General features: G+C 41.0%; 1 gene segment (V, D, J or C); it reads left to right on the top strand.

Annotated features, from left to right (window-relative positions):
- The first annotated feature begins 354 nt into the window (after positions 1–354).
- LOC114644557 (immunoglobulin heavy variable 3-21-like) lies at positions 355–929 on the top strand. The segment is given in 2 exon segments: positions 355–497; positions 584–929. Coding segments are annotated over 2 exon segments (363 nt in total).
- Positions 930–18,338: the final 17,409 nt, after the last annotated feature.

The raw sequence follows: 18,338 nt of genomic DNA, 5'->3' as shown, positions 1-18,338 counted from the left end.
GTCCTGAGCGTTTTATTGCAGACACTTTTAAATTATCATTGCATAGTTCTGTTATTATTAAAGAAAAGCTGACTTTTGAATAGTGTGATCCTTTTATGTTATCATTTAAAATCCACCATGTCTGCTTACCAATTGGAGTAACTTACTTTACCAATAAAAAAAGCCAAACTATTTTTATATTATATTTCCTGCCAAACATTTTCCCAGTTGCACTATCCCTGCTTTTTAAAATATTGTCTGTATGATTACTATGCTGCATATTTAGATACGAGTGTTCTGCATATCTCCCCGCCTACAACATCAGACCATAACTTACTGGACATTAACATGTATGCAAAGTAGAATGCTAATCTTTAAACATTTCATGTTTATAAGAGTTTGATTTCACACTCGTTTTGTCTCGTTTTGGTTTTTCTTACTTCTGAGACAGTAAAAAGAAAAGCAAATCGTTATGTATCCATGCAGCATTTTTATCTTTACTTTTTATCTCATTGCATGTAAGCATTATGTTTTAGTGTAACTATGTACATTTTCCATTTTCAACATTAATTTACTCACTGACTTTTTTTGTAACACAATTTAGGTGTTCGATGTCAGGTAATCTTGAAGCAGCCCGAAGCAGAACAGAGACAGCCCGGCCAGTCCCTCAAACTGTCTTGTTCGATTTCTGGGTTTACTTTCAGTGGCAGTGGCTACTACCTGAACTGGATCAGACAACCTCCAGGAAAAGGTCTGGAATGGCTGACAAGTGAAAGAGGAGATAAAAGATACACGTACTACGCTGACTCAATCAAAGGGAGATTCACCATCTCGACGGACAGCAATGGCGCATATCTGCAAATGAACGCCCTGACAGCGGATGACACGGCGGTGTATTACTGTGCTCGAGATGCACAGTGATGCGTGCAGTTGGCTTGTGTTTACAAAAACACGCCTGCTCAGTTTGTGTGATTTTCATTTAGTCAAAAAAGGCTATTTCACATCTGTTCATCTTACAGTAATATCAGAATTCATTAAAAAATAGATAACACTGTTCAGTTTTGTCAGTTGTAAAAAACTTAAAGTATCTACGTTATTTACAGAATAAGTGTCCTGTAGAACTACGTTAAATTAATTACATTTAACATAAATTGCTGTTGCATTTTGGCTATTTTTAAACAAATCCGGATGCTGAATTTACAAATTCCATCCACTTCCTTTGTCACTGCACTTAAATAAGGTACACTGTTCAAAATCTTTTTTTTTTTAATAATAATAATAAATAATTCATTACATTTATATAGCGCTTTTCTCAGTACTCAAAGCGATTTTGTTTGCAAAATGACATAGTCATGAAAAGTTTACAATTAATCTCACTAATTAATGGCGAGTAACCTCGATGGAAGCAAAAAGATGCATTACTAAATTCTCAGTTTAATTTCCTGGTAATTGTGAGGTTAATTAATTTATGTTCCCAAATATTTGATTAGACGGCTATGAAATTATTATTATTATTATTATTATTCCTAACGTGTGATTTTTTTTTTCAAGAAATGAAATAATTTCAGAGTTGAATGTCTGCACTGGTATACATTAAAATTATGTTTTAATTGACATTATATTTGTGGACCTAACTGAAAATGTGTCAAATATTTGTATGAGAAGCAGGCTTGCTTTTCCTTTTACAGAATTCTTAAGACTTTTTTTTTGGTACTTTACCTCCTTTGCCCTTTTTCACAACAGATCCTAATCATCCACCATACCTGATCAAAAGTGTTGACTCCAGTTCATACTTGCATGAAGCGAGGATAACATGTTGAGCATCGTGTACAAGACAGGAACCATCAATGGAACTGAGGTCAATCCATCTTGGTGCATTTGTTTATTCATACCACACTCATTCACAAAGGATTAATCAACCTAACCAGTACAACTCTTGAATATCTTTTCCATATCTTCCCTTCATCTTGCTATGTCACATCCATCACCTTCATATCCTCTCCCACCACATTCATAAACCTTCTCTTAGGCCTTCCTCTTTTTCTCTTCCCTGGCAACTCTATCTTTAACATCCTTTTCCCAATATACTCAGCATCTCTCTTCTGCACATGTCCAAACCAACACAATCTCGTCTCCCCGACTTTGTCTCCCAACCATCCAACCTGAACTGAGCCTCTAATGTACTTATTTCTAATCCTGTTCATTTTCGTCAAACCCAATGTAAATCTTAGCATCTTTATCTCTGCCACCTCCAGCTCTCTCTCTCCGGCTTTCTGATCAGTGCCACCGTCTCCAACCTATATAACAAAGCTGGTCTCACTGCCATCCTGTAGATCTTCCCTTTCAATCTTGATGATGACCGTCTGTCACAAATTACTCCTGACACTCTTCTCCGCCCACTCCACTCTGCCTGCACTTTCTTTTTTACCTCTCTTCCACAATCCCCATTTCTCTGAACTGTTGATCCCAAGTATTTAAACTCTTCCAACTTCACCATCTCTACTCCTTGCATCCTCACCATTCCACTAACCTTCCTCTCACTTACACACATGTATTCTGTCTTGTTCCTACTGACCTTCATTCCTCTCCTCTCTAGAGCATATCTCCACCTCTCCAGGGTCTCCTCAACCTGCTCCCTACTATCACTACACATTACAATGTCATCAGCAAACTTCAAAGTCCAAGGGGACTCCTGCCTAATCTCATCTGTCAACCTATCTATCACCTTTGCAAATAAGAAAGGGCTCAGAGCCTATCCCTGATGTAATCCCACCTCCACATTGAATGCATCAGTCACTCCTACCACAGACCACCCCACTGTCACATTTCCCTCGTACATATCCTGTAGAACTCGTACGTACTTCTCTGACACTCCCGAATTCTTCATACAATACCACAACTCCTCTCAAGGCACCATGTCATATGCTTCCACAAAGACACAATGCAACTCCTTTTGGCCTTCTCTATACTTCTGCATCAACACCCTCAGGGCAAACATTGCATCTGTTGTACTCTTTCTTTGCATGAAACCAACTGCTGCCCACTAATCATCACCTTACTTCTTAACCTAACTTCCACTACTCTTTCCCATAACTTCATGCTGAGGCTCATCAATTTTAATAGTTATTACAGCTCTGCACATCTTCCTTATTCTTAAAAATCGATACCAGTACACTTCTTCTCCACTCCTCAGGTATCCTCTCATTCTTCAAGATTCCATTGAACAATCTGGTTAAAAACTCCACTACCATCTCTTCTAAACAGCTCCATGCTTCCACAGGCATGTCATCTGGATCATCGGCCATTCCATTCTTCATCCTCTTCATAGCTGTTCTTACTTCCTCTTTGCTAATCTGTTGCACTTCCTGATTCACTACCTCCACATCATTTAACCTTCTCTCTCTCTCATTCTCTTCATTCAACAGCCTCTGGAAGTACTCATTCCATCTTCTCAACACACACCGCTCATATGGTTCCATCTTTATCCTGTATGACCCTAATCTGCTGCACATCTTTCCCAGTTCGGTCACTCTGTCTAGCCAATCGGTACAGGTCCTTTTCTCCCTCCCTCTTAGTGTCCAACCTCTCATACAACCCATCATACACCTTTCTTTTAGCCTTTGCCACCTCTCTCTTCACCTTGTGCATTATCTCCTTGTACTCTTGTCTACTTTCTGCATCTCTCTGACTATCCCACTTTTTCTTTGCCATCTTCTTACTCTATTTACTCTTCTGTACTTCCCCATTTCACCACCAGGTTTCCTTTTTCTCCTTCCTCTGTCTAGATGTCACACCAAGCACCCTTCTTGCTATCACCTTTACTACTTCTGCTGTAGTTTCCCAGCTGTCTGGTAACTCTTCATTGCCACCCAATGCCTGTCTCACCTTCTCCCTAAACTCAACCTTTCAGTCTTCCTGTTTCAACTTTCACCATTTGATCCTTGGCTTTGCCCTCATGCTCCCCCTCTTCTTGATCTCCAACATGATCCTACAGACCACCATCCTGTGCAGTCTAACTACAATTTCCTCTCCACCACTTTTCAGTCTTCAATCTCCTTCAGATCAACTCTTCTGCATAGGATGTAATCTACCTCTGTGCATCTTCCTCCACTCTTGTACGTAACCCTATGTTCCTCCCTCTTCTTAAAATACATATTCACCAAAGCCATGTCCATCCTTTCTGCAAAATCCACTATCATTTGTCCTTCTTCATTCCTCTCCTTGACACCATACCAACCCACTCCTCTTTTCCCTTTACCAACATGTCCACTGAAATCCACTCCAATCATCACTTACGGCCCCTTGTGTGCACTGTTCATCATTTCATCCAACTCACTCCAGAAATCTTCTTTCTCATTGCACACCCAACTTGTGGAGCATATGCACTAACAACATTCATCATCATACCTCCAATTTCCATTTTCATAATCATTACTCTTTCTGACACTCTTTTCACTTCCAAAACATTCTTGATATACTGTTCCTTCAGAATAATTTCTACCCCATTTCTCCTCCCATCCATACCATGATAGAACAATTTGAATCCACCTTTGATCCACCTGGCCTTACTTCCTTTCCATTTAGTTTCTTGCACTCACAATAGATCAACCTTCCTTCTCTCCATCATATCTTCTAAATCTCTCCCGTTATCAGTCATAGTGCCAACATTCAAATTTCCTACCCTCAGTTCCACTTTTCCTCCTCTCCTCTTTCCTCCGGACTCATCTCCCCCCTCTTCTTCTCCTTCTTTGGCCAACAGTAGCCCAATTTTTGCCAACACCCTGTTGGCTAACAGTACTGGTGGCGATCGTTGTTAACCCAGGACTCCACCAATCCGGTATGGAAATTTGTATTGTTGTCCACATGTTGATCTGGTAAAATTTTACACCAGATGCCCTTCCTGATGTAACCCTCCCCATTTATCTGGGCTTGGGACCGGCACGATGAAACACACTAGTGTGTGCATCCCCTGTGGCTGTGTTAATCTGTTATAAGTAATAAAGGTTTTTTATTGAAAAAGGGATATAAAACATAACCCCCTCCGCGAACCGCCACCTTATCGTGGTGGAGGGGTTTGCGTGTCCCAATGATCCTAGGAGCTCTGTTGTCCGGGGATTTATGCCCCTGGTAGGGCCACACAAGGCAAACTGGTCCTAGGTGAGGGATGAGACAAAGTGCGGTTCAACACAACCTCCTATGATGAATAAAAAATTTGGACAGCGTTTTCCCTCGCCCAGACGCGGGTCACTGGGGACCCCCTCTGGAGCCAGGCCTGGAGGTGTGCCTCGATGGTGAGCGCCTGGTGGCCGGGCTTGCACCCATGGGGCTCGGCTGGGCACAGCCCGAAGGGGCAACGTGGGTCCGCCTTCCCATGGGCTCACTACCTATGGGAGGGGCCAAGGAGGTTGGGTGCAGTGTGAGTTGGGTGGTGACCGAAGGCGGGGACCTTGGCGGTCCAATCCTCGGCTACAGAAGCTGGCTCTTGGGACATGGAATGTCACCTCTCTGAAGGGGAGGAGCCTGAGCTTGTGCGTGAGGTTGAGAGGTTCCGGCTAGATAGTCTGGCTCACCTCGACGCAGAGCTTGGACTGTGGAACCAATCTCCTTGAGAGTGGCTGGACTCTGTACCACTCTGGAGTTGCCCCTGGTGAGAGGCGCCAAGTGGGTGTGGGCATACTTATTGCCCCCCGACTTGGAGCCTGTACATTGGGGTTTACCCTGATGGACAAGAGAGTAGCCTCTCTCCACCTTCGGGTGGGGGGACGGGTCCTAACTGTTGTTTGTGTGCGTATGCACCGAACAGCAGTTCGGAGTACCCACCCTTTTTGGAGTCCCTGGAGGGGGTGCTAGAGGCCATACCTTCTGGGGACTCCCTCGTACTGCTGGGAGACTTCAATGCTCACGTGGGCAATGACAGTGAGACCTGGAAGGGCGTGATTGGGAGGAATTCCCCCCCCCCGATCTGAACCCGAGTGGTGTTTTGTTATTGGACTTCTGTGTTCGTCAAGGATTGTCCATAACGAACACCATGTTCAAACATAGGGGTGTTCATATGTGCACTTGGCACCAGGACACCCTAAGCCTCAGTTCGATGATCGACTTTGTGGTCATGTCGTTGAACTTGTGGCCACATGTCTTGGACACTCGGGTGAAGAGAGGGGCGGAGCTATCAACTGATCACCACCTGGTGGTGTTGGCTTCGATGGTGGGGGAGGATGCCAGTCAGGCTTGGTAGGCCCAAACGTGTTGTGAGGGTCTGCTGGGAACGTCTTTCAGAGCCCACTGTCAGAAGTAGCTTCAACTCCCACCTCCGGCAGAACTTCGACCATGTCCCGAGGAAGGTGGGGGACATTGAGTCCGAATGGGCCATGTTCTGTGCCTCTATTGTTGAGACGGCTGACCGGAGCTGTGGCCGTAAGGTGGTCGGTGCCTGTCGTGGCGGCAATCCCGAACCCGTTGGTGGACACAGGCGGTGAGGGATGCTGTCAAGCTGAAGAAGGAGTCCTACCGGTCCCTTTTGTACTGTGGGACTCTGGAGGCAGGTAATAGGTACCGGCAGGTCAAGCGGAATGCGGCTTTGGTGGTTGCTGAGGCAAAAACTCGGGCATGGGAGTAGTTTGGGGAGGCAATGGAGAACAACTTTTGGACGGCTTCGAGGAGATTCTGATCCACCGTCCAGCATCTCAGGAGGGGGAAGCAGTGCAGTGTCAACACTGTATATGGTGGGGATGGTGTGTTTCTGATCTCGACTTGGGACATTGTGGGTCAGTGGGGGGAGTACTTCAAAGACCTCCTCAATCCCACTAACATGCCTTCCAATGAGGAAGCAGAGCCTGGGGACTGAGGTGGGCTCCCCCATCTCTGGGACTGAGGTCACCGAGGTGGTCAAAAAACTCCTTGGTGGCAGGGCCCCGGGGGTGGATGAGATATGCCCAGAGTTCCTCAAGGCTCTGGATGTTGTAGGGCTGTCTTGGTTGACACGTCTCTGCAATATCGCATGGACATCAGGGACAGTGCCTCTGGATTGGCAGACCGGGGTGGTCGTCCCCCTCTTTAAGAAGGGGGACCGGAGGGTGTGTTCCAACTACAGAGGGATCACACTCCTCAGCCTCCCTGGAAAAGTCTATTCAGGGATTCTGGAGAGGAGGGTCCGTCGGATAGTTGAACCTCAGATTCAGGAGGAACAGTGTGGTTTTCATCCTGGTCGCGGAACAGTGAACCTGCTCTACACCCTTAGCAGAGTCATGGGAGGGTGCATGGGAGTTCGCCCAACCAGTCTACATGTGTTTTGTGGACTTGGAAAAGGCGTTCAACTGTGTCCCTGGGGGAATCCTGTGGGGTGTGCTCCGGGAGTATGGGGTACCGGACCCCCTGATAAGGGCTGTTCGGGCCCTGTACAACAGGCATCAGAGCTTGGTCCGTATTGCCGGCAGTAAGTCGAATCCATTTCCAGTGAGAGTTGGACTCCGCCAGGGCTGCCCTTTGTCACTGATTCCGTTCATAACTTTTATGGACAGAATTTCTAGGCGCAGCCAAGGTGTTGAGGGGGTCTGGTTTGGTAGATTCAGGATTGGGTCACTGCTTTTTGCAGATGATGTTGTCCTGTTTGCTTCATCAGGCCGTGATCTTCAGCTCTCTCTGGATCGGTTCGCAGCTGAGTGTGAAGCGGCTGGGATGGGAATCAGCACCTCCAAATCTGAGACCATGATCCTCAGCCGGAAAAGGGTGGAGTGCCCTCTCAGGGTTGGGAGCGAGATCCTGCCTCAAGTGGAGGAGTTCAAGTATCTTGGGGTCTTTTTCACGAGTGAGGGAAGAATGGAGGATCAGTGCGGTGTCTATAGTGATGCAGGCTCTGCATCGGTCTTTTGTGGTGAAAAAGGAGCTGAGCCGTAAGGCAAAGCTCTCAATTTACCAGTCGATCTATGTTCCTACCCTCACCTATGGTCATGAGCTATGGGTAGTGACCGAAAGAACGAAATCGCAAATACAAGCGGCTGAAATGAGTTTCCTCTGCAGGGTGTCTGGGCTCTCCCTTAAAGATAGGGTGAGAAGCTCAGTCATCCAGGTGGGGCTCAGAGTAGAGCCGCTGCTCCTCCGCATCGAGAGGAGTTAGATGAGGTGGCTCGGGCATCTTATCAGGATGCCTCCTGGACGCCTCCCTGGTGAGGTGTTCTGGGCACGTCCAACTGGGAGGAGGCCCCGGGGAAGACCCAGGACACACTGGAGGGACTATGTCTCCCGGCTGGCTTAGGAACACCTCGGGATTCTCCCAGAAGAGCTAGAAGAAGTGGAGAGGGAAGTCTGGGTATTTCTGCTCAAGCTGCTGCCCCAGCGACCAAACCTCGGATAAGCGGAAGAGGATGGATGGATGGATGGATGGATGGATGGATGGATGGATGGATGGATGGATGGATGGATATAAAACATACAGTATCTAGCTGATATGCTGTTGAGAGCCCCTGAGACATCCATCACACAGCACAAGAGTTAAGAAAACAGCTTTGAAGTAATCCCATTCTAGAAGTACTAAAAAAAACACACACCAACAGACCCTGTAAGCAATCATGTCTGGCCACAAGACTGCCCACTGCTCCACTCACCATTTAGCCTTACTTTCTTTTCAGACATAAGCTCACAAGTGATCTTTAAGTTATTATGAAGGATTTGAAGGCCATTATTCCACAATCTTTTCCAAAGGGGTATATTAACATCTTACACAAAGGGCATCCCAGTACAGAGTTGAAAAATTGCATGGCCAGAGGTATACAGTAGTATACTGCACAGTACTTACAAAGACATTGAAACTGCAATAACACAAATCCTCACCAACAGAGAGAAATTCTACAGTTAGGTACCTGACCTGCCATGGTCAAAAGTGGCAGCTGACATCTTAAAGTGAAACTGTTAGCATTATCTGGTAACAATGGACTCCTATTCAGGATGGTTTGAGATTGACTTGCTTTACATTATAACCTCTACATTGGCCTTCACAAATTGAAGAGACATTTTTCAGTTCATGGCTCACCAAATATACTTATCTCGGACAACAACAGATATTTCACAAGCCAGCATTTTAAAGGTCTTTGCAGGATTTGGGATTTTGCATTCCTCATTAGCAGTCTGGACAATCCACAGTCACATGGATTAGCTTAAAGAGCAGTTTGTAGTGCTAAACAGCTATTGGAGTCAAAACGTGGTGGAATCGACATCCATCCATCCATTTTCCAACTCCGAACACAGGGTCACGGGGGTCTGCTGGAGCCAATCCCAGCCAACACAGGGCACAAGGCAGGAACCAATCCCGGGCAGGGTGCCAACCCACCGCAGGACACATACAAACACACCTGGGCCAATTTAGAATCGCCAATCCACCTAACCTGCATGTCTTTGGACCATGGGAGGAAACCCACGCAGACACGGGGAGAACATGCAAACCCAGGTCTCCTAACTGCGAGGCAGCAGCGCTACCACTGCGCCACCGTGCAATCGACATTTTTCTTAAATTCCTGAAATTCAGAAATTTTCTTCTTCATTCAAAACATGGTTCACCCACGTAAAGACTGATTTGAAGGCAGACATGGACCACACTCCTAGTCACAAAAACCTCCTAGGAATCTGCTCCACTAAATACACAACAAGCCAGAAACCAAATATGGCAAAAATTGGGGCTATGACAAATCCAGTAGGAACCTACAATCACTTTATACCTAGATTAATAAGTACAAATACAAATCCCTCAAGGATATGACTACATCGCTCTGTGTGAAAAAATGTACATAGTAAGTGAGTAGCACCCACATTATGTCATACTCACAAAATATGGTTTGTCAATACTAAAAAAATTATAATAACAACCACCACTCGAATTGATTGTTCACTGCTTATTAAAAGAGGAAGAAAGAGGATGTTTGTATGGTTTCTTATAGAACTGGAGTTATAAACACAAATAGAAACATTAATAAAAAGTTAAAATTTTATTTTAAGTCATAACTGCAGGTACACTAGCTAGCAATTAAAAGCAAAACTGGCTTACTTACATTTCAGTTACCATAGTATACATCTTAAAATGTATTTCTAAAACGTCAAATGTAATGAAGCTTGCACAATAGTTTAAAAATGAGTTTGAAAAAAAATGTTGCTTTTGATTCTTCCTCTGGTGTTCACATTTAATGGGTATGATACTCACAGGCTTATTTAATTTTCTGTTATGTATTTTAAAATTATTTTTTCTACTTTAATACTTAAAATTACTTAATTCTTTTTAAATAGAAGCCACAATGAAGAGGTTCACCTCAAAATGCGCTGGCTGTTTATTCAATGAGCTGTATTCCATGGTACCAACCTGAATCTAAATTTCATTAGATCCACCCAATTAAGAACCATTCCATATGATGAAATTCTGTTCAATTTATTCCATGGCTCTCCATTTGTCAAACACATTCATTTTCACTTCTCTATCATCCTACATTTTTGTTTTTTAATGGTCTACAAGAGATTTTGTTATTAATATCTTTCTATATTACTTTGTACTTTGTTATGTTGTTGGATTTCCCTGGATGACACTTTATTTGATTTTTCATTATTTTTTCATGTTTTCTCTCTAATCAGTTACCTATTACCTGTATTTCATTTTGTTCGCAAATCATTGTTTTTTCACACCTTTTCATTTTATTTATTTATTTTTGCTTTGCTCTTCCAGAACAGAGCTTTTGTGTTCTCTGACCAGTCCCGCCTGTCATCCAACGGCACTCCAAGGTGTTTATAGGTCTTGACCCACTCCACACCAACCCCTTCAAAGGAGACAGGTTTCAGTGGAGGTCTAGACCTCAGTAGTCCACAACCATCACCTTAGTTTTGGAAGTGTTCAACAGCAGTTGGTTTGACTGACATCATCTCACAAATTCATCCACCAGACTCCACTTCTGTCCACCCCTGACACATCCACAATAGCAGTGTCATCTGAAATTTAAGCATGTATACGATTATTTTTTATATCATTGGTTTGATATTTTTTATACTTTATGTTAGTGTCTTTTCTTTCTGTTAATTAAAACAATCCTTTTTTTGTTGTTTTTGTTTATATCATGCTTTTTTGAGTGTCATTGTTTACATTCTTTTTTACATTTGGTTCTACTTATTGTTCTTTTTTTTTCAATATCAAAAATATTTCACCACAGTCAGACATTGCACTATTATATTTATATTTTTATATTAGTATTTCTTTAGTGAGCATCAATCTACCCCTTCCATTTATGGTCAGTGAAAAGAAAAGATGAATTCTTCATTCTTTTTAACATTCTGTACTTGTGACAGCATTATGACATTTTTTCCCATTTTTATTTTTCCCTGACAAAGTGTACCATGATTTTCCTTCAGATTCCTAAGAACCCACATCCACACTCTTAAAAATAAATGTGCCAGAGTAGTTCTTCATTGTAGTGCCATAGGGGAATCATTTTTGGTTCCCAAAACATCTATCCACATGAAGGTCCCATAAATAACCTTTATTTATTTAGATCCAAAACAAGCTCCAAACAATAATGATAACAAATTTGTGAAAGACCAATGAATCACAATTTTAAAAGGACTCTTGCTGCATTCAATAATATAAGTTAGTTTTCTTAATCTGTTTGTGTTCTGCCATGTCGCCTAACAAGCATTAAATATTTCAGGGTTTTTTTTCTTACATATTAGGAAGTTTTTCAAAACCCAAAGAACCAACTTCATATACAATACAATACAATTTATTTTTGTATAGCCCAAAATCACACAAGAAGTGCCGCAATGGGCTTTAGCAGGCCTTGCCTCTTGACAGCCGTCCAGCCTTGACTCCCTAAGAAGATAAGGAACAAACTCCCCTAAAAAAAAAAACCCTTGTAGGGAAAAAATGGAAGAAACCTTGGGAAAGGCAGTGCAAAAAGAGACCCCTTTCCAGGTAGATTGGGCGTGCAGTGGGTGTCAAAAAGAAGGGGGTCAATACAATACAATACAATACACAGAACAGAACAAATCCTCAATACAAATAAAAGATTTACAAGTACAGAGCACAATTTAACAGTAATTAATATCCCATAATATGATTTGGATTTGTTTAGAGTCCTAAAGACCTCAACCATCAAGCTGCCTCCCCCATTTGGCCATTCCACAGCTGAGACAGCACTGGGCCAGCAAGTCCAATGAAAGATGCAAAGAACCCTTACCAGAATGGTGCTTGGTCAAGCAATAGTTCTTTATGGAACCACACAGCCCAGTAATGAATCATAAAAATACCATTAAAGTCTTTCCACTTTCCGAAATCCTTTTAGATGACATGCTGCAGAAATCTAGAATCTACTGTGTATTTAGACTATCAGAAGCAATGGAGGAAAAAAACCTGTGATGGGACACCGGTCTATATGAGCTCTCACTTATAAATACCAACACTCAAAAACAGCAGGCTTTGATGTAGTCACTTATTAACTTAATAATACCATTTTTAGAATGTTGGAAGACTACAGAGTACTGGGTGTGAACATTGGCATTAGGAGAAAGATTGTCAACGATGGAGATGAAACAGAGGTCTTGCACCTCCCTGTTGTACAGCTGACTGAGAAATGAATGTCAGTGTTTTAATATCTAACATGTACATCTGAGGTAATCCATTTTAATACAACGTTTTAGTTTGGAATACAAAGACAATATAAGTCGTGATGTTATTTTTATTCTACTGTTGAATTTTCTAAAATTAACATTTTACAAAAACTAAAATTAGAGCAGAAAGAACAAATTGTTAATGGAATTAAAATGTATTACAGAGGATATAAAAAATAACAGTCAAGGTGTCTTTGTTAATCAAATAATAGTAGATACAATGCATAGAAAATGTGTTAAATAAAAGCTTTTTGCAAATCCAGCCTTTTGATTTATGCAAATATCTTAGTCTTGCTGCTATTTCTTAAAGTCTTCGCACTTTCAAACACGAGTTCGTCATCTCCCAAGATCGTAACGGAGAGAGCACTGCTTCTTTACATATTTACTATGTTCCTTTTTAGTACCTTTGTTGCATTTTCACTTTTAACATGTGCGTGAGTTACAACGCTGATAGAGTAACAATTAGGCTATTGAAAGATTCTTATTTACATAAATGATTATTTTTCATTTCTGTAAACAGGTGTGCGATCTGCAATAAAGATGTCACAAGATGACGCTCTAAACCGTAAACCTGGCGAATCCGTGAAGCTGTCGTGTCAGGTCTCCGACTTCTCCCTCAGTGACACCTGGACCTGCTGGATCCGGCAAAAATCCAAAACGACCCTGGAGTGGATCGGAGAGATTAATGGAGCAGGCAACAGTATTAACCTTGCGGCGTCTTTTAAAGAAAGATTTACAATTTCTAAGGACAATTCCAATAACATGTTGTACCTGCAAATAAACAGCCTGCAGACGGAGGACATCGCCAGTTACTATTGTGTTAAATATACACACGTCATTGGAAATCCGTACGGAGGCTGTACAAAAACAAGTACTGGAGTGATGGGCTGAAACTCGGAGTAAATCTCGATAGCAACTGTGGCAATTAACCAATCGACCTTGACTCCGGTCAGTACAAGTCGTAGTTGTAGACCTATAATTCAGATTAGCGAAAAAATAACCCTTTAGTACCGACGCTGTTTGTTCGATTGTGCTTTTAGAGCCACCGAAGAACACAGGCCGAAAAAGAGTTATTATTAGTATTATTATTAAAATACAGAAAAAGTTAAAAACAGAAATATCATAACAAATAGCCATACAAATCTGAATACGTCAATTTAATAATAAAAACAATAGAATTTGTACATTTTTCCACGGTCATTTCTCGCATTTTATTCTTGTTGATTTTAAATAATAATTATTATTTCAGTTTAGTAAACACAGAAAACTAAAAGCATTTGACTGCTTTATTTGGTGATATAAAATCCAGTTATGTATTGCTTAGAAAGTGTTTTATTCATATCTTGTAAAATATCAACAAAATATAAATTCCTTAAAAATACTACACTGTAAAAAATGTTAGCCCCTCTTTGTTATTTACACTTATGTATTTTCATTCATTGAACTCAGCACAATTAATTGGATAAATTTAATTTAATTTCAAGAGTTTAAGAATAGTTCAACTCGAAATTATTCTTTAATGTAACTTCAAGACAATTAACAATGACCGGGTAAGTGTAATTAACTTAAAATTGCAAGTTATAGATAACATAACCGAGTGAAACACTTCCTCTTTGTGAAAGCTGATAAATACAATTGAAGAAGGAAAATGTGCTGTACATTGACAAAATGATTTTGCATAAACATAATACTTTTCTTATCCGCATTACTAGCTAAAGTTAATTTTAATATTTACGGGGTCTCTCGTTTGTCCCCTCACTGCAGTCCTCGGATGAGGTATGTTTCCGGAGGAGATGAATGTTAGTGACACACCATTACAAACCAAACCATTTTCATTCTTCTTTCCTTAAGTATTTTACACGTGTTCAGCAGCAGCGAGGACAGTGTCGATTTATTGAGATCTGGTAGTGGAATAATCCACGAACTACAATGACTGGCGTAAAAGAGTCACGTTGCACAGCTTGTCATCTCTAAGTGCTTGTGTCATTACGCGCCAAATAAAAGATATTCGGTATATGCGACAGGTTGAGAAAGGTGAGTGTACTTTAGTATACCAAAAGACACAATTATCGACGTTTGTTATTTTTACTTTATTTAAAATATGAGTACTCGGTACAGAGTTTGAAAGTGTTTTCTAGTTTTTATTTCTAGTATAGTCAATGAATTTTTGTTGTATACTGAGTATCGTGCTTAGGTGTGGACCGCTTCGTCCATTTTGACTACTGCACGAAGTGTAAAGCGGCACCGCAATTGGGAACCGGAGCAAAGACTTTATTTTTGTTAATAACTGCATCTATTAACAGTCATAATTTTTATTACTGTGAGATTTTTCAGACGCCACATGAAGTGGGACTGTAAGTTTTGCAATTTTTCCTCTAGTAATGAAAAGAAAACCCTTCACCACTACAAAAACAATCACGGACATCACAGAAGGGGTTTTAACTGTATTTACAAAGACTGCTTAACTATCTTTCAGTCCCACGTGGAACTTAAAAATCATTTAAAAGAGCACAGGAAAGAGACGTCTATTTCACTAGTTGCTAAAATTCGCTGTGAACTATGCACATTTTCAGAGCCAAGCACCATCCAAAAATATTTTCTTCATTTGAAAAGACATTTGAGGAACAAAGAGATTGTTAATTGCCCATTTGGTGATTGCTATTTTAAATCTAGCGTGGTTTCTACATTTACTGCTCATAGAAGTCGTTATCACCAGTCTTCCACTTTACAAAATTTCCGACCTGCACTTATTGTAAGTCACAGCTATCAGACGTCTACAAGTCACACCCAGTCAGACACTGGACTTAACGCCTATAGATCTGAGTGTGCCAGAGCCTGAACCTCAGCTGGAAAACGAGTCAGTTCGACGCCGAGTAGCATCTCTTTTGCTTCGAATGCAAGTAGTCTTGCATGTGTCACAGTCTGCAATTCAGGAAATAATAGATGAGCTGTTTGACATTGGAGAATTTGCTGGACAAATAACTAAAGTTTCAATTGAAAATATTTTAAAGGAACATGATTTTACATCTGAGAAATGTGTTGTTGATGCATTGGCAGATGCCCTGCAAAGTTCAAATCCACTTAATCTGCTTGCAAGGGAAGGACCTCTAGGCACAGAGCACAAAAGGCAATTATTTTACAAACAGAACTTCACAGTTATTGAGCCTGTTGAATACATTTTCAATGCATATGAAAGAACCCATACTTTTGTTTATATTCCTATTATTAAATTATTAAGTGAACTTTTAAAAAGAGATGAGGTACTGAAGGTATTACAAGTAAATATTCCTGTCATACAATCTGGCCAGTATAAATCATTTCAAGATGGTGAATACTTCAAAGAAAACCAGCTTCTATCAGGTAAAGATATAAGTGTTTCTATTGGATTGTACATTGATGATTTTGAGATCTGTAATCCTTTAGGTACAACAAAAAAAAAAACACAAACTCTGTGGTGTTTACTGGGTTATAGCCAATTTACCTGTAAAATACAGATCATCATTATTATCAATCTACCTTGCTGTGCTGTGTAAGACTGAACATATCAAAGCCTATGGGTACGAGCCACTTTTAGAGCCACTGCTTAAAGACATTGAGCAGCTAGAAAGAGAAGGTGTGTTCATTGAGAAACTTGGTTCTTATGTTAAAGGGACAGTGTTATATGTGGCTGCTGACAACTTGGCTGCACACTCTCTAGGTGGATTCCAGGAGTCCTTTAATGTACAAAAGTTTTGCAGATTTTGTCTGGCAGATCGTGGAAACATACAGACCTGTGACGTCAGAAGTGGGACTTTTGCTCTAAGAACACCCGAAGTGTTTGATAAGGCTGTAAATGTGCTTAAGCAAAATGGACTGTTGTGTGTTGATGGTGTAAAAAAAGACTGTCCTCTAAACAGGCTGGCATACTTTCATGTTTGTAAAGGCTTTCCACCTGATTTTCTACATGATGTACTGGAAGGAATTGTACCTGTAGAGCTGAGCCTATGTCTTTCAGATTTGATTTCTAAAAAATATTTAACATTGGATGAGCTTAATAGTAGAATACAATGCTTTCCTTTTAAATTTGCTGACAAACGAAATCATCCTCAGAGAATACCATCAACTTTTCAACAAAGTGGAACTATAGGTGGCAATGGACATGAAAATTGGACTCTTATAAGGTTCCTTCCGTTAATTATTGGCCACCTTATTCCAGAAGGTGATCAAACATGGGAAATCATACTTGAGTTAAAAGACTTGGTGGAATTATTATCTACGCCCTCTTTTTCTTCAGAAACACTCTGTTATTTGCAATCTAAAATTTCTGATCATAGGCAGTCGCTTTTAGAGGTGTTCCCTAATTTCAAGTTGCGTCCCAAACATCACTTTGTGGAGCATTATCCTGAACTTACAAAGAAGTTTGGACCCTAATCGACCTTTGGACAATTAGATTTGAGGCAAAACATTTTTTTTTTAAAAAGGTAGTTCATGATGCCCGCAATTTCAAAAATATTTTGCTTACCCTGTCCACAAGACATCAACTTATGCTGGCATACTATCTTGAAATGCCAAACATTTTCAAGCCAGAAGTTGAGACTGGGAAGGTGCCTGCTGTGCACCTACACATTTTAGATGGTAATATCAGACAGGCCATTCTGAGTAGGTTTAGTGATGTTGACACTGTTGGGCTTACCTCCAATGCTAATGTAAATGGAACAAGGTATTCTAAAGGAATGATTCTTTCTGTTGGAAGCACAAGTGGACTTCCAGATTTTGCAAAAATACTGGAAATATGTATTGTGGCTGGCCAAATATCATTCTTTGTTGAAACTTTTTCAGCATGTTTCTTGGAGCATCTTAGGTGTTACCGACTTTTCAGAAAAAGCCCTGTGGAAACACTGGTCACCAAACCAGAGGACCTGAATGACCACGTCCCACTGGTGTCCTACCTTGTTGAGGGACAGCTGCTAGTCACTCCAAGAACATTCTTGTTACGTTAAGGTAAGTGGTGTTTGTTAAAGTTCAGCCTGATACTTGAAAATATCAAAATGTTTTTATGTTTAAAAACATGTTTATAACTTTGAAGGATTGTGTGTTAAAACTTTAAATTAGGGTTTTATTTGTTCAACTGTTCAAGTTTTAAGTTTATAGTGGCACGATATAATTCATCAAAGAGTTGGCAAAATCTATAGGAATTATATGTGTCTGAGGGAGAGAGGCAGGTGACAGGCGGCCTGTATTGGAATATTTTTTTAATTTGATCATTTTTCTCCTTTTCAGCTAATAGTTTCTAATCAAAAATGCTTCTTCGTGTCATTGTGTCAGCAAATGAAATAAGACGCCTCTCCATTGAGAACACCCCCCCATCAGTTGAGGAACTGTGTCAGCTATTGTGAAACAAGATTGGACTGAGAGGGAGCTTTATCTTACAATTTGAAGATCCAGAATTTGGAAACGAGTTGTGTAATTTGACAGATATCAAAGATCTTCCGACAGAGCAGGTGACTTTAAAGGTTTTGTTTACCCCTTCTGAATTAGTCTGCTCAGATTCAACTTTGGATACCGGCAGCCTGCCATCTTCCTGTAGTGGAGAGTCTTTAGATTGGCCTGATCCTTTTGAAATTCCACGTTTCTCCCATGATGTTGAACTCCAGCTAAAGGAGGCAAATGATGCTTATGTTAAAGATGGATCTGTAATGGTGATTTCCAAGAGTGTTAAGAGTGAAATACTAGACAAACTAGCAGATTTA

This window comes from Erpetoichthys calabaricus, chromosome 2 (genome assembly GCF_900747795.2).
Source record: "Erpetoichthys calabaricus chromosome 2, fErpCal1.3, whole genome shotgun sequence".
NCBI lineage: Eukaryota > Metazoa > Chordata > Cladistia > Polypteriformes > Polypteridae > Erpetoichthys > Erpetoichthys calabaricus.
This window is presented reverse-complemented; position numbering and strand designations above follow the sequence as displayed.